The 23,756-nt window shown below is 41.9% G+C and overlaps 2 protein-coding genes and 1 pseudogene across 4 annotated transcripts in view; 2 read left to right on the top strand and 1 right to left on the bottom strand.

The window, feature by feature from the left end:
• Positions 1–7,174, top strand: part of LOC110526404 (PH domain leucine-rich repeat-containing protein phosphatase 2) — a 53,875-nt gene extending 46,701 nt beyond the window's left edge. Inside the window, exon 19 of the mRNA XM_021607357.3 lies at positions 19–7,174. Coding sequence (XP_021463032.3) covers positions 19–1,308 — 1,290 coding nt within the window. The 3' untranslated portion in view covers positions 1,309–7,174. The remainder of the gene's footprint in view (positions 1–18) is intronic.
• Positions 7,175–7,927: 753 nt separating this feature from the next.
• Positions 7,928–13,221, bottom strand: LOC110526949 (MARVEL domain-containing protein 3 pseudogene; annotated as a pseudogene). The gene is made up of 3 exons (XR_016496821.1): positions 13,104–13,221; positions 11,633–11,958; positions 7,928–8,802 (listed from the first exon to the last, which is right to left on the bottom strand). The product of XR_016496821.1 is annotated as an MARVEL domain-containing protein 3 pseudogene (transcript).
• Positions 13,222–13,969: 748 nt separating this feature from the next.
• The window catches only part of LOC110526403 (ubiquitin carboxyl-terminal hydrolase 10), a 39,229-nt gene continuing 29,442 nt past the window's right edge, over positions 13,970–23,756 (top strand). The window contains exon 1 of one of the 2 annotated variants that reach the window (XM_021607352.3): positions 13,970–14,408. In XM_021607352.3, coding sequence (XP_021463027.3) covers positions 14,382–14,408 — 27 coding nt within the window. In that variant the 5' untranslated portion in view covers positions 13,970–14,381. The remainder of the gene's footprint in view (positions 14,409–23,756) is intronic. The other variant, XM_021607353.3, reaches the window with a different exon arrangement.

Here is a 23,756-nt window from a genome sequence, read left to right as displayed (position 1 = left end):
TGTGTTATTGTGTTGCAGGATAACAAGGTGAGTGGAGTGACATGCTGCTCTCGCCTGTTGGGATGCTCTTATCTGTCTCCCTGGGTGCTGCCCAAGCCCTGGGTGCGCACTGAGCCCCTGTGTTCCCAAGATGACTTCCTGATCCTGGGGAACCGGGCGCTGTTTGAGAAGGTGTCCTACCAGGAGGCTGTGTGCACCGTGCAGGCCGTGAGGGACCCCCGCGCAGCTGCCAAGAAGCTCTGCACGCTGGCCCAGAGCTACGGCTGCCGGGACAATGTGGGGGCGGTGGTGGTGTCCCTGCACATCGGGGAGGACAGCTGTACCTGTGAGACCCCTCACGCCAATACTGGTACTGAACCCCGGGGACCCCCTCCAACACCCCTCCCCGTCACTGCTCCCCCAGGGGACCCGGCCACGCCCTCCTCCAGCAGTGGCATCGCTTCAGAGTTCAACAGCGAGACTTCGGCCTCGGAGGTGGGGAGTGAGGCGGGCTCCACGGCCTCTGACGAGCACCCCTCTGGCCCCACGGTCCGACCTGAGAGGCGCTGTAGCCTCCACCCTGCAGCCACGCTCTGTGCCCCTGCGGGACCTGGCTCAGCTGGGGTAGGGGGGCCCCACCAAGTCCTGTTCCAGCGCCAGCCCTCCTGTACCACCTTCTCCAGTAACCAGTCTGACAATGGGCTGGACAGTGATGATGAGGCTCCACTAGAGGGGGTCATCTCCAACGGGAGCAAGCTGGAGGTGGAGGTGGACATCCACTGCTGTGCTTTCCAGATCCGTTCTGGGCCAGCCGCGAGCCCAAAGGACCACAACCTGGACAAGACACGCTCAGACTACCCCAACGGAAAGATGCGTCGTCAGAACAGTGTGGTGGTGTCAGCCACTAACGGCTGCCTGCTGGCCGTGTGTGGCAGGGAGATCTCCGACCTGAAGAAGTCCCCCTCCACCTCCAGCCTCTTTGGGAAGAAGCTCTCCAACGGCTCCGTGGTGGCCCCGGAAGATAGCCACAACCTCATCGAGGTAGCCGTGGAGGCCCCTAAGAAGAAGTCGGGTTACTTCACTGCCCCTGCCCAGCAGGACCCCGAGGACCAGCTGGTAGTGCCTCCCAGTCTAGAGCAGGATGTTAGGGAACAGCTGAGGGGCCAGAGCCCTATGGTCCCTGGACCTCCACCTCCTTTCACACCCCCCTCCATCAGAGACCCTGTGTGGGACCACCCCCACCCCCCTGCTCCCATGCTGCCCCAGCGGGACCTCGCCCCCAACCCTATCCCTGGCCTACAGCAGGAAGTCTATGATACTGCCCTCTAGAGGGGGCCAGAGCACAGTGCAACCCTGTGGTAGTCCTGTGACAGTGCCATACCAGGGGGGCAGAGGAGGTCTCTCTGGCACAGGTGGGATATTCAAGTTTCCATTCAGCTCTGTCATGAAGACCAGATGGACATGTGGGGCCTTGACTGTTCACACATGAATGCGTTACGTCACGTTATACGTAGAGAGGTGCTTAGCTAACTGTCTGATGAACCTGGTGGAACTGTCTGAGTATCAGAGCTGAACAGGCACTGAAATCACCACCCATGAAGAGGTTGTGAAAAGAAGGGGGCCACCGGAGGCCAAAATACCCCAGCCTGAACTAGAATACCTCATGCGTTTTAGACTGCAGAACTTGTTTGCAACATTTCCCTTTACTTGGAAGGAAGGTCAAGTAATGAAACAGTAGAAGAATCACTTTGAGTGTGTTATCATTCCATTGCTGGGGGCTGCAGGGGCTCCTAGATCCCAGGGACAAGTCCTGCGACCAAAAGGTGAAAAAGTGCCTACTGTAGATGACTCAGCCCCAGATGTCCCTGCCTCCCTGCCTGTGTATGTGTATGGAGGGGAGGGGGGTTGGGGTGGGGACATCAGTATTAACCCTGGAGGAGGACATCACTGTGTGACAGCGTCCTCCAGGGGCCACCAATGGTACAGCCACTTCTCTCTATATATATCTCTCTCGCTCTCGCTCTTTTGCGCTTGCTCTCGCTCTCGCTATCTGACTGCACAATGGCAGACGACATGGCTGTCAGGACTGGAAAGTGGGCTGACTGGCCTTACTCTGTGGTACGAGGATTTAGACTGTGTATGCTAGAGGCAAGTAGGAACATAACAGCAGATGATAAAAAACGAACAGAATTTTCATTTACTAAAAAAACTAAGAAGTGACCCTTTCTATCTACACCATAATCCTCTATATGGGAAATACAGTTAGTATCTATATACACATTTAGTCTGAGCAGTGTAGTGCAGAACCACATAGTGGTGTAATCACAAGGCCTGCTTGGCCTAGTCCCAGCATCAGGATGCGTATCCATTTGGAAACCATTGAAGCCATGCTGGGAGAAATAATACAGAAAATAACGTTCAAAAATAGCATCAAGCTCTCATAAAAAGGCAAACTCAAAATAACATGACAGTGCATTGCTCACCTGTACAGAACCAATATGGGATACTGCTTCAAAACCCTTATTGTAACACTGTATCGGTGACAGTGCATGGTCAGCAAATTTTAACAGAAAAAGTTATATTAATTATGTTTTATGGGCAACATGAGTGGTGACGACAAAGGCAAAACAATCGTTTACAGTGTTCATATCTCAAAGACACTACAATGCACACTAGATACTGTACAGTAATCATTACATATGATGGGTGAAAAAACATGTTCTTCCCATATAGAGTGCCATCATTTAAGGAGTCCAGATACTGTGAGGTGTGTAGCCCCTTTTTTCTTTAGTTTTTCTAGTTTCACGTTTGTTGTACCCAGGAAATTGTGCAAAATCTCTGCAGCGACCAACATATCGAAAGTGTTTTTTAAGGTTTGAGAATCATTCTGTTCCCATCATTCCATTAGCTTCACAGTCAACTGAACAAAATATCCATGTTTAGAGTACTAACATGGTATATTATTTTACATGTATATTTAAAGTATGTATGTTGTGGAATGTATGTGTACTATTTGATACAAAGATAGTTTGCATAATTCATTTGGAGCCTATAGATATATCTGGTTGATGCTCTTCAATTTAAGTCAGTGACCAGAGAGAGAGAGTAAAAATAATGATTTACTCATTGAAATAATTAGATATTTCATTCTCATAGATCTAGTGACAGATTCAATAAGGGTTTGTGGGACATCTGGTGGTGATAACTATGAATTGCCTCAGATGTTAGTTATATATCAGTGAATATCACCAGTGTACTGTACGACCACTACCACCTACTGTATAACAGATTCAGAACAAGCACAGTGTGTTTTGGTTGGCAGGACAGAAAAGCTCATTGTTGTCTTGGCGACAATAAGTGCTGGTTTGAGTAAGAGGGGTGGTGTGAAGCTCACATGAGTGGCAACACCAAATCAATTCAACAGGTGTATGCTAGAGGCAAGTAGATGGGGTATTGTGAAGGAACAACGGTTCAAGGGGCATGTAGGACACCTGACCTAATGCTGAGGAGGACGTTATCTTAGTCTTCTTTCACAGTGTGGAGACAAGCCTTTGTCTGCTCCATATGTTCCATAGCTGTCAGAGGACCTTTTGGTTAATACCATCCAACCAATGAGAAACATAATCTGATAAACCCATTTTATGTGGAATTTTAGCAAAAATCTACAATATACAATACTCTAATCTACAAATCAACTCACCGGAGCTAATGATTGCATCCATCTCAAATTTGTGTCCTGGGATAATGCAGATGTGGGTTCAAGTACTGACTATTTTGACACACAAAATAAAAACACAGGTATTCTTATGTATTGGGTCAATGAGACATTAACTTAGACATTACATATCCACCTCACTGGATAATGAAGTGATGACATCACAATGAGCAAAGCACTTTTGTGTCATGAGAAGAGTGAAAAAAAGTATTGCGTGTAAGCCATTCATTTTGCATCAGAATTTGAGTTCAGACTTTATTTGGGGCATTTGCTAATGATTTTAGTGTTGTGTATGGAGTGGTCCACAGTATGGCCCTGGCTTTTATCTGTCACAGACATGGTGAAATATGTCAGTCATGGACATTGCTTTGAATAAAGGCATCCGCATAATATGGGTCAGTAGACTGAATATGACATTTCTATAAAGTTGCACTTGTGCTCCGGCGATGCTAGAGGATAAGATACTGCTAATTGACTCATCATTGATTTTACAAAGCTGCAGACCAAAATCTATCCCCCTTCCCCCTTGTGCCAAACTGCCTAACCCATTATAGAGAGGACAACAGTCTGACTTAGTAAGAGGGGGCTTGTGGTCTGACTAGAGAATGACCAGGATGTGTTCCTAGATGCCACTGTGAAAAGGCTAGTGGCATGGTTCTAGTGTTGTACTTACCATAGCTGCTTAGCTAGCTACAACCCTCTCTATGCTTGTTCATAGCCTTATTGCAGCACTGCCAGTCCTAATGATGATGGGGACTGTCTTTTTCTGTTGGTTTTATTTCCTTTCGTGGAGCTGGTTTTGCCCTTTGACCTTACGTGGCAAGGTCAGGAGCATAGAACACCTAAAAATCCAATATTTTGCATTCTTTTCTCCAAATTGTAGAGGGAGCAAGGCAAAATTTCAGTCCAGTAGAAGAACAAGGCTTGGGACCAGAGGGGTGGATTCTAAAGGTTTAGTAGAATTGGCAGTATTTTAGATGCTCAAAAACCTCACAGCGGCTTCGAAATGGCTATTTACATTCTTAACGTTATCAACTGGAATGATTGGTGAATTTGCCTTTCTAAAGCCTGCGTGCTTATAATATGAGATGTATTACGTAAGTCTAATTCACTTATTTTGTCCCAACTTCAGACAAAATCTGCTCTTCAAAGGATCGAACACTGTTTAAAGCACTTTGTACATAGGGAGATGAATATATTCAAAGATTGATATTTGAGTATTATGTGAGATATTTATCAAAAATGCACATTAACTCATAGGGCTTGAGTTGTCGTTGTTGTGGCTTCTGTCAGCCAAACTTATCATGTCTTCTCTAAGAGAAAGTATCCAATAGAAGTGCTAATAATTGTGAAGTGTGAGAGAATTACAAAACTGCTTTTTCTGGTGGATGCAAGTTTGTCTTTTAGCACAAAGATAGGCATTGTTCTTCCTTGTTCAAGTCTTAAGGCTTTTTTGTATTGAGTCATTCTGCTTCCATGAGAGGAACAGCAGCTGGTGTTGAGGGGTAAAAGGTTGGCTCATTCTAGGGATGATAAGTGGCAGAAAGCAGGCCATTTGAATATTGCTTTGTTTGCTAATGAAAGCCACCTGCTGTGCCTCAGGTGGCAAAACAGGTACATGTCAGCACCACAGGTGTGGGTTTGCCCTCCACCCTGAAAACAAAAATTGCATTTCAGGACAGACTAAAGAAACAGATTTGAGCTTGCACACATCTGACATTTTCATATGGCATTTAAGTTGAGAACATAAGAACAGTATGAAGAGGTGATTGTCTTTGATGTGGTTGGTGGAACAAGAGAATTCAAAGTTCTCAATCCTTTTAATGAACAGGAAGTTGGACTTCAAATACACTACACAATGTAGATGATTATGAACATGAATTCGATCACATCAAATATGCAAAGTGTCACCTGTACATATTACTAACAGGTTACACACCTGACCTAAAAATAGGAGGATCCTTTTTTCTTAACTATGAAAATGAGTAGTAACTGAACATTCTTGTCTGTGTGTGCGTATGCATGTGTGTGTGAATCACAAAGTGCAGTGTTCTGCCATCGTGTGCGTTTTGACCTTTTGTCAACTTTCTTTCTGCGCAGTGATCCATGTAGAAAAGTTGATCAAGAGGCTCCATGATTGGGCCCTAGTTTGCCAAGTGAGGGCCAGCAAAACACTACTAAGCTCTGTGCATCCCAAATGCACCCATGCTATGTGCTCTAGCAGCCAAAAATGCGTTCCGTATGTCAGAACATGCATCTGCAGATCCTTAGCCAAGTATTATTTGCCATTTTATTTAGTCAACTCTCCCTTGTTTGTGTAAAGAACCAAAAAATGGACTCCTGCTAACAAGAGCTAGAAACAATATTCATTGAGAAGGTCATTAACCTAGATAGAGAAATAAATGTGCCTGTACATATGCAAACCGTACGTATTGCTACAGGAAGATGGGGCACAGAGTAACAGATCGAGGTGATATCACAAGGATGGCAAAGTATTCCCTTTAATTATTTAGTAGAGGAGATAAACTACTGTTCATGATCTGAGTGCACCATAATCCTATGTAAATACAGCGGAGTGTGTGTGTGATGGTATGCATCTTTAAGTAGGTTATGGTGTCAATGCTTTTCTGATTCAGTTAATCCAATCTCTGTAAACACATTATAGGTTTTATTTCTCTTCACAGAGGGAGAACATGCTGCCTGCCTGTTTGTCATTGTGGTCCGAGTGAGAAAGTATGCACACGTGCATGCATGTGTTGCTATTATATTTAACAGAATGAATCTCCATTCTGTTGAATGATTATGGTGAACTCTGGAAGGAATCTGATATTGAGGACGTTCCGATATTGAGGACGTTCCAATTGTTTAACATGTGACCAAAGTAAACATTGTTTGATCTCACCTTTCTTTCTGTACTTTCTTTTCTAGAGATGCTTGAATATTTTCTCTCAATGCCAAGAAGCTGAGGTTTATTTTTGTACATTGTTTCATGCAAATGTATAGGTCCTTCTCCACTACAGAATCTAGAATAAAGGGATTCTATAGTATATTGTCACAGATTATTGTATTTTTATTTAAGATAATAATTAATGTATTTAATGTCTGAAGCATGCCATATATAAATGCATATAAATATAAAATATATACAGTCCTATGTGATTACTTTGTACATAATGTTAACATTGTTTGTAAGCCAAGGCATTGTTTTGAATATCTGGAGCATATCTAATATTTTTGTTTATATTTTAGCATGCAGAAAACTGCTACATAGTTTCAGGATACCTTGTGTTTTATAATTTAGGAAAAGGACTAACCATGAGCACTTTTGCTGTTTGTCTGCCAGAATTGTACTCCTTAAAATTGAGTGGGCGATGGTTTATTATTTCATTTGAGATGCTGCTATGACTAGTTTTGAGCAGAAAAGCTGTATTTTTAATTAACTTTCAGCCAAGTAGCAATAAAAGTTTATACTGTGAAAAACCTGGGCCTTGGTGCATTTCTATCGTTTCCCTACCTTCTGTTCCCCTCGGTGGTCTTTCTGATGATAGCATTTCTATCGTTTCCCTACCTTCTGTTCCCCTCGGTTGTCTTTCTGATGATAGCATTTCTATCGTTTCCCTACCTTCTGTTCCCCTCGGTTGTCTTTCTGATGATAGCATTTCTATCGTTTCCCTACCTTCTGTTCCCCTCGGTTGTCTTTCTGATGATAGCATTTCTATCGTTTCCCTACCTTCTGTTCCCCTCGGTTGTCTTTCTGATGATAGCATTTCTATCGTTTCCCTACCTTCTGTTCCCCTCGGTTGTCTTTCTGATGATAGCATTTCTATCGTTTCCCTACCTTCTGTTCCCCTCGGTTGTCTTTCTGATGATAGCATTTCTATCGTTTCCCTACCTTCTGTTCCCCTCGGTTGTCTTTCTGATGATAGCGTTGGCCAGACACTGTCCTCAGAAACACCATGGATTTGCTTCTGGGCTGCACTATAGAAACCGATTCAAAACCAAATGGAAGAAAAATTAGATCTTTATTGGATCAATTCAGGTAGATCCCTTCCCGTTCGCTTCCGTTTAAGAAGCTTTTTGCAACAGAATCGGCGGAATGAATACACCCCTGATCTCTTTGCTTTACTCCACACCAATAAAGATTTGTTTTCAGTCCCACAGACAATAACTATTCTTCAAGGTAAGATGGAGGTATTCTAGGCAAGAGGGTTCATGAGGAAGAGAAATATATCTGTTTAAGATTTTTATTAGTAAAGAATGTTTGACACTGTAGATGTCTCACATCTGTAACATTTAGTAAAACAAGTGTGTTTTTAAAGTTTATAAAACTTAGAACAAAAGTCAAATGTACAAAATTGCTCTTTTTACAGTTAAACACTTTAAAAAAAAATCAATCACAGTTCATAAAAAATGCACTAATATTTATAGCTGTTTGACTGAATTTGATCTCAAACCTATATTTGTATCCTTTATATTCACAGTGGGGGGTGAGCAAACCTGTTATAAGTTACCATCTTCCATTTCTCTCGGTCTCTTCATCTCACGCACTGCCCTGAAAGCACAGATGGCCAAGACCATTCCGAAGATGAAATCAGTGACTCCAAGCACCCCGAAGAGGCCTCCAGCGATGTCTGCTCCATTGAGTGCACACGCAAAGCCCTGATGCCCTTTGCTCTTGTAGAGGACTTCCTTCTCCGTACAGATGGGCTTGTCGTAGGTCTCCTGCAGCTTGATGAAGTAGAAGGCCAGGGCAGGGATGTAGCCCAGGCCGATCAGGAGGTTCACCAGGGCCTCACCCAGCAGCATAGGGGTCTAGCGGTAAGGGACTCTGAGGACACCTAAACCTAGAGTGATGCAGGCATAAACCATCAGAGCCCCTCTACAGGCCATGCTGAAGATGTATGGAGGTAGCTTGAGCTGTTGGAACAGTTTGTCCAGCTCCTTGACCCTGTCTTTGTAGGCGCCGGTGAAAGCCTGTCCTCCATAGTAGTACTGGTAGAGACCCCCGAGGTTGGCCAGGTCCCGGTAACCCCCGGAGTTACTGTAGGACACTCCTGAACAGATGACTATCAGCAGGTTTACAAAGACCTCCATTATCTGGCATAGACCTGAATAGAACAGATAAAAAATAGCTAAATTCATTACTTACAGTGCCTTGCGAAAGTATTCGGCCCCCTTGAACTTTGCGACCTTTTGCCACATTTCAGGCTTCAAACATAAAGATATAAAACTGTATTTTTTTGTGAAGAATCAACAACAAGTGGGACACAATCATGAAGTGGAACAACATTTATTGGATATTTCAAACTTTTTTAACAAATCAAAAACTGAAAAATTGGGCGTGCAAAATTATTCAGCCCCTTTACTTTCAGTGCGGCAAACTCTCTCCAGAAGTTCAGTGAGGATCTCTGAATGATCCAATGTTTACCTAAATGACTAATGATGATAAATACAATCCATCTGTGTGTAATCAAGTCTCCGTATAAATGCACCTGCACTGTGATAGTCTCAGAGGTCCGTTAAAAGCGCAGAGAGCATCATGAAGAACAAGGAACACACCAGGCAGATCCGAGATACTGTTGTGAAGAAGTTTAAAGCCGGATTTGGATACAAAAAGATTTCCCAAGCTTTAAACATCCCAAGGAGCACTGTGCAAGCGATAATATTGAAATGGAAGGAGTATCAGACCACTGCAAATCTACCAAGACCTGGCCGTCCCTCTAAACTTTCAGCTCATACAAGGAGAAGACTGATCAGAGATGCAGCCAAGAGGCCCATGATCACTCTGGATGAACTGCAGAGATCTACAGCTGAGGTGGGAGACTGTCCATAGGACAACAATCAGTCTCGTATATTGCACAAATCTGGCCTTTATGGAAGAGTGGCAAGAAGAAAGCCATTTCTTAAAGATCTCCATAAAAAGTGTTGTTTAAAGTTTGCCACAAGCCACCTGGGAGACACACCAAACATGTGGAAGAAGGTGCTCTGGTCAGATGAAACCAAAATTGAACTTTTTGGCAACAATGCAAAACGTTATGTTTGGCGTAAAAGCAACACAGCTCATCACCCTTAACACACCATGCCCACTGTCAAACATGGTGGTGGCAGCATCATGGTTTGGGCCTGCTTTTCTTCAGCAGGGACAGGGAAGATGGTTAAAATTGATGGGAAGATTGATGGAGCCAAATACAGGACCATTCTGGAAGAAAACCTGATGGAATCTGCAAAAGACCTGAGACTGGGACGGAGATTTGTCTTCCAACAAGACAATGATCCAAAACATAAAGCAAAATCTACAATGGAATGGTTCAAAAATAAACATATCCAGGTGTTAGAATGGCCAAGTCAAAGCCCAGACCTGAATCCAATCGAGAATCTGTGGAAAGAACTGAAAACTGCTGTTCACAAATGCTCTCCATCCAACCTCACTGAGCTCGAGCTGTTTTACAAGGAGGAATGGGAAAAAAATTCAGTCTCTCGATGTGCAAAACCGATAGAGACATACCCCAAGCGACTTACAGCTGTAATCGCAGCAAAAGGTGGCGCTACAAAGTATTAACTTAAGGGGGCTGAATAATTTTGCACGCCCAATTTTTACGTTTTTGATTTGTTAAAGTTTGAAATATCCAATAAATGTCGTTCCACTTCATGATTGTGTCCCACTTGTTGTTGATTCTTCACAAAAAAATACAGTTTTATATCTTTATGTTTGAAGCCTGAAATGTGGCAAAAGGTCGCAAAGTTCAAGGGGGCTGAATACTTTCGCAAGGCACTGTAACAGAATGATGCAGACACAGATTTTTCACTTTAAAATGTATGCCTAACAAAAACCAATGATTGGAAAGTCAAATAAACACTGCAGGGTTTCTCAAGCTCAAAAGTTTCCCATGTGTATCAATAATGATCCACCACCCAAAGGACATCCAGCCAACTTGACACAACTGTGGGAAGCATTGGCGTCAACATAGGCCAGCCTCCCTGTGGAATGCTTTAGACACCTTCTAGAATCCATGCCCTGATGAATTGAGGGGGTGCAACTCAATATTAGGAAGGTGTTCCTATTGTACTGTACACTGTGTAAATTTCCACACTGAGGTTGGAATAATACTGTGAAATTGTGAAAATTATGATAAAATGTCCCTTAAATGTGCTCAACTATGGGGCAAAACTGACAAGGTTGTCTTAGATTGTTGACAGCATGTAAACTATATTTCTTCTCCAAATGTTTATTGAAAACAAATACGTTTTCACAATGAGTACTTGTCTCACACATTATTACATTTGTTGGTTAGCTAGCTAGCAAATTTGATCATATAAGCATAGACATAAAATCAGTCAAAACACCTTAAAAAAAGACATGGAATCAATAACAAGATACAATGAGCTGAAACAAGCCACCGACGATTCCCCACAAAGCAGCAGCTTGTCATTGTTGCCAGCTATCTGACCATTCAGAGTCATAACATGTGGCTACACCGATGCGTGTGTATAATTTCCGTAATGTTGTCAACAAACCTGTTTACAGTATAACAGCTAGCTGTCAGTTTTCTCCTCTTTTGTTTTCAATTCAAATGAAAATAGATTAGCAATCACAGTAACGTACTAATTTGTTACCTAGAAATTTGATGTTGAGATAAAAATGGCTGCGTTGGACAAAAACACATTTACTTGAAGAACAGTGCAGATGCAAAGTTTGGTAACAGAATGACAGCACAAACTGTAAATGTGTTTTTGTATTTAAAAAAAATGTAAAGGTGGAAATTAAGTAGTCCTGTGCATAGAGTTGTACAGTATGGTTTTATGATTTTACAACGATTGGTTTTTGTTTTGCATATATTCTAAAGTGAAAAATCTGAGTTTCTGCATCATTCTGTTCTGGGCCCATGCCCAGGATGGTAACAGTGGAAGCAACTCTGTGACAGTCAGATGGTCTCTTACGCTCTCTGTTGTCCTTGACTACCGCCTCTGTGGTCAGGTGGTGGGTCCTTGTGAGAGCAGGGTGTCATATCCCGCTGTCGGTCAGAGTAGTCCTTCTCTCTGTCCCTCCTGTCATCTCCAGAGCCCTTCTCATCCCTGTATCTTTCATCCATTTTGTCTCTCTTCTGCCGCTCTCTCTCTCTTTGCCTTTCCCGGTCTCTCTCTTCATGTGAGGAGCTTCCTCTGTCATGAGTGCAGTCCCTCTCCCTGCTGTTGTGCATCTCGTCATACTCATCCCTCTCCAGGTATCTGCTCCTCTGGCATTGTCTGGTCTCTTGGCCACTTCTCTGAAAAATTATTAGAATGAACATTGCCATGATCAATTGAGTATTAGTGTAAAGGTGTCATACAGATATCTCAGGGAGATCAGATGACAATCCCAATCTATTTTGTTTGTGCATGTAGCCCTACTAATCATTGGTGGCAATGCTTGTTGGCACTAGTGACAGTTACCACGTGGCATTCCTCCGATTCAGAAATGACTGAGTAAAGATGGGGGCAATCTAACAGCAGCAGTAAGGGGTATCTCTCCTTAAGGAGCCCTGGGGCAGGGATGAAACCCAAATTATACAATATAGTCTGAATGTGACCCTCGTCCTGGGCGGTTCTTACCTTACCAGGCAAAAACTGCCCAGGAGAAACCCGCCAAAAACCCACCCTTCTTTCAATTGGCTCCTGGATGCTTATCTTCTTATTGTCTCGTGGCTATTTTGTCATTCTACGGGGCGCAGCACCACCCAGCGACACTGTGATACAGCTGCCCAGTGGGAAGCATTTCCCATGACTCACTGCGACCCATAGAATGAGGAAGCAGCCTGGAGCCAATAGGAAGAGATGCATCCAGGAGCCAAATGAAAGCGGGGCAGGTTTTGGGAGTGTTTTCCCTGGATGTTTCCAACCTGGTCAGGTAAGAACCGCCCAGGATGCGGATCACTGTCAGACCCAACTCTAATGATACTGTGATGATTCTGCACATAACTGAATACACATTGAAAAACTGATAATGGTTTAAAACATCAAACAAAAATGCTGACACTGACTCGCAACCTGGTGTCTGAGCATTTCGTATTATTCTGTACGTAAATCCGAGGTACTCCATTTAGTATGACGTTTGGTATGGTTACATAAAAACAGATGGTTACTTATGGCAAAACCGAAAGTATGACGTGAGCGTCTAGCAACCCAAAGGTCATAACATATCATACGAAATGGACATCCACAAATTAATACCATACGAAACATAACATACTAACTGGTGTGTCTCGGATTTACATACAGAATAATACGAAATGCTCTGAGACCAGGTTGTGACTCGAGGGCAGTAGGCACTAGGCGAATAAGGCTCACAGGTATGCTGTTGGTTGAAGCGAACCAAACATTGAGATAACGAATTGATGAATGAAGAATCATAGAATAAAGAAATGAACAATACCTCTTAATTCTGGTTCTTATCTGGATTCATTTGTGCGAATGATTGTATTCTTTACGTCTTCTACTTTTCCTGTATCTTGGCACTTCTTTTATTTCCAAGCTCCTCCCTCTCACCTGTATGCCCTATAGAACTCCACCCCTACTACCAAAACAGCATTTTGAGGGCATGGGACAAAGGGGAGTGTAGTGTCGGTGGAGGAAGTGGCCATGTTGCTGGGGATCAGACATGTCCTGTGCAAGTGAGACAGGTTGACTGTTCCGGGAGCGCAGCAAGTGTCTTATGCTGATGCGGTGATGAAAGTAGAGGATAGGATGGTGGGCAGATGGTGAGGGAGCCTGAGAGTATTTTTTTATGTATTTATTTTTTATTTAATAACTAGGCAAGTCAGTTAAGAACAAATTATTATTTACAGTGACGGCCTACCCCAGCCAACGCTGGGCCAATTGTGCGTCACAACTGGGACTCCCAATCACGGCCGGATGTGTTGTAGCCTGGATTTGAACCAGGTACTGCTGCAATGACGCAGTATCTTAGACCACCTGCACCACCTGGGAGCTATCCCTGTGAGTAGTAGGGATTCGAACAGTTTACAGTTGGCTTCTCTGTGTTTATTGTTATGGTCATAACATAGCCACACAGATGGAAAGTAAATCACAGAAGATTGAATTTGTAGTAGCTGCAGCAGAGAAGTTTTTGTGTGTTAGATTTTATTGCAGAATAACTACAGGTGGTTTTAAGAGAAAGGGTTCCAGGTTCCCAGGCCAATGGCTCCGTTGGTGCCAAAGTAGTGGGAAGGGGTGTTTCCTTTTTCCTTTGTAATTTCCTTTCACCCCCACATTTCCCCCTTTTTTTTTAAACAAATGTGCATGGATGGAATGTTGAAATAGCAGTAAATCTTAGTAATAACAACACAATCGGTCTGTCCTAAATAATACATAGCTGACAGCTCTTTTAGCTCCTACTCAAGCTGTCAAACGTTCACTACTATACCCTCCTACCCGGACGTAAACGCACGCGTTCCCAGAGCACACTAGCCATCCGCGGCGCGCGCAGGCCAGAAGCAAGGAAGCGAGACAGAAATGGCGGCGACGGCGGGGGAAGCAGCGTGATATGATGGAGCAATAAAACAACCTAAAAATACAAATGTCAGTCCATTGTCGAGAAAATGAAAAAGATGTCGAATTAGGCCGTATTTTGTAATAATTATTACAAAAAAAACTAACACCTTCCCCGGAGAACGTCCATCTTCTGATTGGAAAAGAGAATCTCACAGGGAGCATGGCTTCTCAGAGTAACGTTAACCAGGTAACGTTAGAACTCCTCACGCCGCTGATACGTCTAGGATTTTTAAATGTTTCACATTGTGACATAAGATTAATGTAAAAGTAGTCTTAAATAATGTTACATTTGTAGATGTTTCTTGGCCGACTATAGTGGTAACTCGTGTCATTGAAAAGTGTGATGAAATTGCTTGCTAATGCTGCCCTAAATAGCCTATTTCCCCATTGAAACACCAGCATGGTACAGGCCCGAGGAGCCTCCATTCAAATTGGCCAACAGTACTCGAAGTAGGGTTAGTTGAAAATCTAAACATTTGCAAAAATCTTGTGTGCACGTTGTGTTGAGAAAATGCCACATTCAAGAGACTCCCAACAAGTGTAATTTTCCTTTGACAATTTGTAGTTAAATTGCTGCGTGTATGTGCATGGCCCACCTGCTCTGGCTGATGCGACAGGCCTGTTTGATTTTCATAACGGTTTGTTAGCTAGCTTAGCATTTAGATATGAGTGAATTGTAAAAGTGCCGACGAGTTATACGTAAGGTATTCATCAAATTGTATATGGTCAAACGTAAACTTTGTAATTGATTTGTCTGGCCAGCTAGCTACCTAGCTTAATATAGCTAGCTGGATAACTAGCCAGAGTTCGTGCGGACGCAGGTGGTGTGGCTAATGACTTAGCTACTAGCTACAGTGGGCCTGATCAGAGGCGGTTTAGGTATATTTCCGAATCTGAACCATTCATGATTCTGCAAACGGTTCGGAACTTGTGCATTGTGCACTCCGTTTTTGATGTCCCCTTTAGAGCACGTAGCTAGTTGTGCTTCTTTCAAGGGAAGCTGACTCATGTGGACAGACTTCCATGATCTGTTTAGATGTAATGACTTGTCACGGCCTTAAGTCTAACTAAGCTAGCTATCTATCCTACATTGAAAGGTAGCTAGCAATATCTTCTGTCCAGGTATAATAACATTAGTCAACTAGCTAGATATGGCTGTATACATACATGTAGCTAGCTTGCCTGCTGGGGACCAGACTGGTGAATTTCAAAATCCACCAACCTATGGAACAGCTGTTTTTAATTCAGGAAATGGTCATCTAATTACAAGCTGGAATGTCCAATAAAATTACATTTGAACCTACTCTACCAGTTGTCTGCGTGGGCAAGAATGAGACGATAATATATCCACAAGAAATTATTATTAAAACAACTTTTCAAAGTGCAGGTAGTGTTAGATTTCTCACATGAAGCATTAACACAATGCATATACATGCACGCGACGCATGTATACTTGCCAAGCTCGTGCTCTTGTTTACATGGTTTTGCGCATGTTTCAGGGGATAGAAATCTGAACACACCACCAGCACTTCATTTTTTAAACTAATTGACCGATGTCGGTTCAATTATTTTAATTCAAATTTGAGTTTTTTTCTTAGCTCAATGCTCAGTTTCTGTAGAGAAATCAGTTCAAGTCTGAACTGTGTGACATAGTAGGGAGTTGTGGTTTTCAACAGGCTAATATTCTACATACTTTGGCGCTGAAAACGTGCTGATTGACTACAATGACAATCTATTGCGTGCCAGCCTACTTTTCCGGTCTGACGGAAAGCGTTTTTTTTCAAGGGGTATCTACCTGAAAATGCATGATCTAAGTGATAGGCAGCAGATCTAGAGATGAGATTGATGACTTGGATTGAGTATTTTATTGAATACATTATTTATTTTACCTTTATTTAACTAGGCAAGTCAGTTAAGAACAAATTCTTATTTTCAATGACGGCCTAGGAACAGTGGGTTAACTGCCTGTTCAGGGGCAGTTCGACATATTTGTACCGTGTCAGCTCAGGGGTTTGAACTTGCAACCTTCCCGTTTGATAAGTAGTAATGCACAGTCACTTCCATTAATTGTTTTTTTTATTCTGTCACAGCATTCGACCTGCAAAATTCAAAGTGCATTTAATGTCCCAAAGAATTATCGAAGATCGTGAGTTTTTTTAATAATCAAAACTGACCTCCGCACTAATCGTGCAGCACTACTAGCTAGCTATGTTGTAAATATAATAGCAAGCTAACCGTTTCGCTTCGAGCTAATATTCTATCATAACTATTACAACTTTCTGTTGCTAATGTCTGCTTGCTAACTAGTGTTGGCTAGCAGCTTGTTAGTTTGCAACAGGGGTTCTCAAAGTGGGGTCCGCTAAGATATTCGTTTTCAAGTTGCAACAACAAACATCTCTGCCACATGACAAAATATGTTGATTGCTAGAAATGAGCTTAAACTGACAAATTCTCTTCAATGCCAAGAGACGGCCCTTTAAAAATCTTCCTTCCTAGGGCCCAAGACTTGTTTCATCTGACCATGCAATACCGAAGTCTTAAACTCCTTGTAAGCTATTTTTTTTAAATCAAATTTGAGTTGTGTTCTGATTATGAGGGAGTACCACATTCATTTACTATCACAAAATGGGGCCCCGGCTGCAAAAAGTTTAGAACCCCTGGTTTACAATACAAGGAATGGCAGACGTTTCAAATTTGAGGGTATAATATACAGTGCCCTCAAAGTATTTATATCCCTCGACTTGTTCCGCATTTTGTTGTGTTACAGCCTGAATATACAATGTATTGAGATTTCACTGGCCTACACACAACACCCCATAATGTCAAAGTGGAACTATGTTTTTACATTCATTAAATGAAAAGCTGAAATTTCTTGAGTTAAGTATGGTGAAGTTATTATTACACTTTGGCTGTTGTATCAATACACCCAGTCACTGTAAAGATACAGCCGTCCTAACTAGAGGTAGACCGATTAATCGGAAGGGCCAATTAATTAGGGCCGATTTCAAGTTTTCATAACAATCGGAAATCGGTATTTTTGGACGCCGATTTGGGCTTTTATTTTTTGCACCTTTATTTAACTAGGCAAGTCCGTTAAACACATTCTTATTTTCAATGACTGCCTAGGAACGGTGGGTTAATTGCCTTGTTCAGTGGCAGAATGACAGACTTTTACCATGTCAGCTCGGGGATTCAATCTTGCAAACTTACAGTTAACTAGTCCAACGCTCTAGCCACCTGCCTCACGAGATGCCTGCCTGATACGCGAATGCAGTAAGAAGCCAAGGTAAGTTGCTAGCTAGCATTAAACTTATCTTATGAAAAACAATCAATCAATCATAATCACTAGTTAACTACACATGGTTGATGATATTGCTAGTTTATCTAGCGTGTCCTGCGTAGCATATAATCGATGCGGTGCGCATTCGCGAAAAAGGACTGTCGTTGCTCCAACGCGTACCTAACCATAAGCATCAATGTCTTTCTTAAAATCAATGCACAAGTATATATTTTTAAACCTGCATATTTAGTTAATATTGCTTGCTAACATTAATGTATTTTAACTAGGGAAAAGGTTTCACTTCTCTTGCAACAGAGTCCGGGTATATGCAGCAGTTTGGGCTGCCTGGCTCATTGCGAACTGTCTGAAGACTTTCTTCCTAACGAAGACAGCCAACTTCACCAAACGGGGGATGATTTAACAAAAGCGCATTTGTGCAACAATTGTGCTTTTTTCACGACTGTACCTAACCATAAACCACAATGCCTTAAAATCAATACACAGAAGTATATATTTTTAAACCTGCATATTTAGCTAAAAAAAATCTGGGTTATCATGCAATATTAACCAGGTGAAATTGTCACTTCTCTTGCGTTCATTGCACGCAGAGTCAGGGTATATGCAACAGTTTGGGCCGCCTGACTTTTACGTAATTATGACACAACATTGAAGGTTGTACAATGTAACAGCAATATTTAGACTTATGGATGCCACCCGTTAGATAAAATATGGAAAGGTTTCGTATTTCACTGAAATAATAAACGTTTTGTTTTCGAGATCACAGTTTCCGGATTCGACCATATTAATGACCTAAGGCTTGTATTTCTGTGTGTTATTATGTTATAATTAAGTCTATGATTTGATATTTGGTGTAGCAGTCTGACTGAGCGGTGGTAGGCAGCAGCAGGCTCGTATGCATTCATTCAAACAGCACTTTCGTGCGTTTTGCCAGCAGCTCTTTGCTGTGCTTCAAGCATTGAGCAGTTTATGACTTCAAGCCTATCAACACCCGAGATTAGGCTGGTGTAACTTTGTGAAATGGCTAGCTAGTTAGCGGGGTGCGCGCTAACAGTGTTTCAAACGTCACTCGCTCTGAGACTTGGAGTAGTTGTTCCCCTTGCTCTGCAAGGGCCGCGGCTTTTGTGCAGAGATGTGTAACGATACTACGAGGGTGGCTGTTGTCGATGTGTTCCTGGTTCGAGCCCAGGTAGGGGCGAGGAGAGGGACGGAAGCTATACTGTTACACTGGCAATACTAAACTGCCTATAAGAACATCCAATAGTCACGGTATATGAAATACAAATGGTATAGAGAGAAATAGTCCTATAAATACTATATTAACTACAACCTAAAACCTCTTACCTTGGAATATTGAAGTCTCATGTTAAAAGGAACCACCATCGTATGAACCATCATACGTTCTGAGCAAGGAACTTGAATGTTTTTTTTTTTTTAATTTTTACATGGCACATATTGCACTTTTACTTTCTTCTCCAACACTTTGTTTTTGCATTATTTAAACCAAATTGAACATGTTTCATTATTTACTTGAGGCTAAATTTATTTTATTGATGTATTAAATTAAGTTAAAATAAATGTTCATTCAGTATTGTTGTAATTTTCATTATTACAAATAAATGTTAAAAATCGGCCGACACAATCCAGGTGTGGATAGCTTTTACACTTACCCAGAAAGGTTTGCAGCTGTAATTGCTGCCAAAGGTGATTCTAACGCGGTATATCTCCGACCCAGTTCCCGGAGAGCTAACTTCAAGTAAGTTTTCGCTCCAAGCCCAGTTGAAACTAACTTGATTAATCTCATCAGACAGATAATTATTAGAATAAGGTGTGCTAGATTAGGGTTGGAGTGAGTTTACAGGACGGTAGCTTTCCAGGAACAGGGTTGGAGAACACTGTCTTAACATGCATTGACTTAGGGTGTTGAATACTTATCTAATCACTATGTTTTATAAATGTTCACATTTTTCTTCCACTTTGACAGAGTATTTTGTGTCGATCATTTACAAAAATGTACATACATTTTAATCCCGTTTTTGTAACACAACAAAACAAGGATAAAGTCAGGGGGTGTGAATACTAGCTAACTAGTTAGGCCAACAAGAAATTAACTATTAACTATCTGTCAATGTCCATGTTTTTACATTTTACCCCGTTTTCTCCCCAATTTTGTGGTATCCAATTGTTTAGTAGCTACTATCTTGTCTCATCGCTACAACTCCCATATGAGCTCGGGAGAGGCGAAGGTTGAAAGTCAGGCGTCATTGTCCATGTTTGTCCAACTACTACGTGTTTTTAATCCTATTCAACTATTTTCAACAATTATGGTTTATAGCGATGGCCAAGCTTCATAACTAGCTTACTACCTAGCTAGCATGCTTGCCCATCAACAGACAATTACATCAATACAGAGTCGGCCTAAGCTAGATATCACATTCCCATTGTGCCATAGTGTCCACCCAACCAGGGCTGGTGAACGTAAGATGCCTGGCTGGCTAGGGGTTGAAGATTAGGTGCATGTGTGAAACTGTATATCTCACTGAAGGCCTAAATAGTAAACCATTGATCTAAGGGAGGTTTTTGTTCTGAGTCATTCTGAGAGGGTTGTTTTTGCACCTGAGGTCATGTGTCCACTGCCCTACCATTTTATATTCTTAATATAAGGCTCTAGTATCAGGGATTGAGCGAAGTGGCATTGAATGCACATAAGGGAGACACTCATTTTATGATTCACTTTAAAATGTCTCGGGGCATAGAAGATAATTGATTGAATGACAATGCCCATTGCAGAGAATTGAATGTACCTGCGATGTATGGGTTGTGCACAAGGAGCAGCAGAAGCCACATCTTTGCTTTATGACTCAGGGTTGCTAGATTGAACCAAAGGGTAGAGGAATGGTAGCTGTTGGACACCGTTCCACACCACAGCAGTGGGTTGTTTGAGAGTTGCGTACCAAAGTATCATCACAACATTTTCTAAGTTAGTAAATGAGTGCTAGGAATCTTCAGCTGAGTAAATGCTTCCACGTATTGTGGACGTCAAGCATAAAATGGTTCATGGGCCTGTATAGTTTCTACCTAAGTATATTGTACTGTGTATTTGCCCATATTTTAGTTTTTCACAGTTTCGTCAGTTGGTGAACAGCATGGATATGGGAATGGTGGATTGTCTTTGTGTCACCTGACAAATGTGCGGGTTAGGAGTGGGTAGTTGTGGGTAAACCTAGACCTAATTACAGGTTTGTAACTGAAAAAGATGGCAACCTCTTATCACAGTGAAGATCTGATGTGTTAAAGTAAAAAAATAAAACAAATTAAATGGTTAATTTCCAAGCACGATCTGATATGTTTGTGGTGGCCTTCATTTTTTTGAATGGTGGGCTCCTGATTCAACATTATGGAAATGGATCATGAGACTCAGAGTTGCCTGGCTAGTTAGGTATTTTCCTGAACAGCAGGGTGGAGCAGTGTTTAGAGAGCAGAGATGCCTCCCATTTGTCTTACCCTTGAAAGGTCCTGCAACACCATGGCCTCAGAGAATCCAATCAGCTGCTGGTAGTGTTTGAATGACATCGCCCTGTATTAAAGTGTCTCTTACATGAATGCATTATATTGTTCTTCTGTCATGTCTCTGCTCAGTGTTTTAACGTTTTCTCCTTACTTCTAGCTCATCATACTTAACCTTTCTTCATAAGAATGTAATACGCAAGCCCCGGCATGCATCATCGGTTTATTCAAAACGTGTTTGACCTTATTTGTAGTGTTGCATATTCATGCTATGCCAAGTTTGCTAATAGTGACTCTTTGCATTCCAATTTGTGAGGCCTTGCAGAGCCGGGCTGGCTGAGTCCCAGTCCCTAAAGATTCCTGTTTAGATGAACACACATTGATTGGCCGTGGTCCAGTTGGGTTACAAACAATAGGGAACACTGGGTAGTAGTGATGAGGGCGTCCCAGTCCTTGTAGGTATAGGGGGTTGTGGATTGTTATTCTATGCCTCAGGTGGGAGTTGGTAATGTCTGGTAACTTGAAATTCCAGTGGAACATCTTGTTTTTTATTTTTTTATTTTACCTTTATTTTGCTAGACAAGTCAGTTAAGAACAAATTCTTATTTTCAATGACTGCCTAGGAACAGTGGGTTAACTGCCTGTTCAGGTTACTAGTCCAACACTCTAACCACTAGGCTACCCTGCCGCCCCAATTTGACTGGCTCTTGTTTGACATATGTTCTAATACAGCCCCACTCCTTTAAGCCATCCACTTCCTTAAAGCTGTCTTCCTCACAAAGCAAACTTTGGATGTGTTTTTGTTTAATTGTTAAGCAGAAGCCTCATTGAATGCTATCTGCAGTATATGATTATCATTGTACTCTATTGACGTAAAGTATATAAACATTAGAAATGACATGTGTTCAGTTTACCTGGTTTAGCTCCTTTTATCAGCGACAATGTCATCGTGCTTTATATTTCATATGGATCCCACCTTAGAATGTAAGCCCTGATCTGTAACCACATTCATTAAAAGTGTGTGTGTGCATGCCGTCTCACTGGAGCATGTTGAAGTTATACAGATGGCCATTTTGTGGTAATCCTCAATCCAAACGAACAGCGAGGGAAGCTTAGTGTGGTACGTGTGGCACGCCTGTAGAAAGAGGCAAAGGGAGTTCTTTCTGTTGTGATTGTATTAGCTGTCCTGAGGCCGTTGGATTATAGCTGGCTGTTTGTCGCTTGTAGTGCCATTTCAGCAATGTTGGGCCCTCATTTGCAAAGAGTTACATATGCTTGAACTGCACTTTCTTTTCTCTGTGCCTCCCCTTTCATGTCCCACAGTTAAATGCGCTGGGAGGATTCTGTATGGTTAGCAAGCTTGTTTCAACTTTTTTCATTACTGCTCCATATCATTGGACACCTTCCCCTCACCATGCACCACCAACACTTGTTTTGTTTAGAAATAATTTATTTGTTGCCTAATGAAAGACTTCAAAAATGTATTTTCAGGCTGTAATGTTATGCAGATATGTTTTTGGCCCCTGCTATTCTGTAATGAGCCAAACCAAGAAATGTCGCCAGGCGATTGAAGGACCAATTCACCTATGCAGGGCTGTCGGTGTGCAGCAAGAGACCTTCAGTTACGCAGTGCGACTGGGATTAAGATGACCTGCCTTCCCCATGCTGGCTATAATTATCTTTACAAAGTAGTGTATGGCTGTGGCCAGCACGTGGCTGGCTAGAGTACTATCCCACTGTAAGTGTCTGGTCTGGAGGGGGATTGCCTTGTCAGGTTTGTACCGACATTTTAATGCCTTCCCTAAAGATTCCTGTTTAGATGAACACACATTGATTGGCCGTGGTCCAGTTAGGTTACAAACTGATTGATGATGGTAGAAGGGTTTGGTGTGTGAGATTTGGAGATTCCTATATTTATGAGTATTTGAAACCTCAGATGTGGGTCATTGAAAATTAACAAAATGGACTTCTTATTACTGCATGGTTCTGCAAACAATAAGAATGACCACCCCACTTCCAATTATTATTATGGGGAATTTGGTTGTGTGTAGTGTGAAAAGTGTTGCCAGTACTCAACTCAATTTGCTTAATCACAATAGTGTGGAGCCTTGTGTAAAAGGTGTAGCTAGAAGGAGTAATCCCTGGACAGGGCTTGACAGTAACCTTTTTTTGTCTTAATAGTCTTAATGCAATTTTTACATCGTTGTATGTTACAAGGAACCACTACAAAATAAAATGCATTACTGTATTTTTTTTTTTACCATAGAAAAGAAAATCAGACGGCATTGTTGTCTGCACTCCTTATTGACGACTGGATATCTGTCTCAAAATAAAACACTGCCCCTTTAAGGCTTTCCTGAAGGATGTTTGGCCGCCTTTTGGTAGCCTATAAATTACTGCAACATTAAAATGACAACCTTGTACTTTAGTATGTCTACAGATTAAAACACTCTGGGACAGTTCTGAGACAACAGATCCTAAATTCATAACCACTGCAGATAAATAAATAAAAAACAATGAAACAGTAACTTTTTTTGTAATCTTATCAGACCCTTTTGCTTAAAATGTTGATCAATTTTTATTTCTTCATATTATAAGCACAATAAAAGACCGTTAATTATTAAATAGTTTCAAAATGTTGGCCACCTCTGCTCAGATTCAAGGTGGGTGATGTGCAGTGTGCACCATGCACTATCCTTCGCTCTCCAGTCTTGTGACCATTTGATCTGA

This window comes from Oncorhynchus mykiss, chromosome 6, assembly GCF_057628025.1.
Source record: "Oncorhynchus mykiss isolate SJ-2025 chromosome 6, ASM5762802v1, whole genome shotgun sequence".
Classification (NCBI taxonomy): domain Eukaryota; kingdom Metazoa; phylum Chordata; class Actinopteri; order Salmoniformes; family Salmonidae; genus Oncorhynchus; species Oncorhynchus mykiss.
Note: the sequence above shows the minus strand (reverse complement) of the source record. Positions and strands in the feature narration are given on the sequence as shown.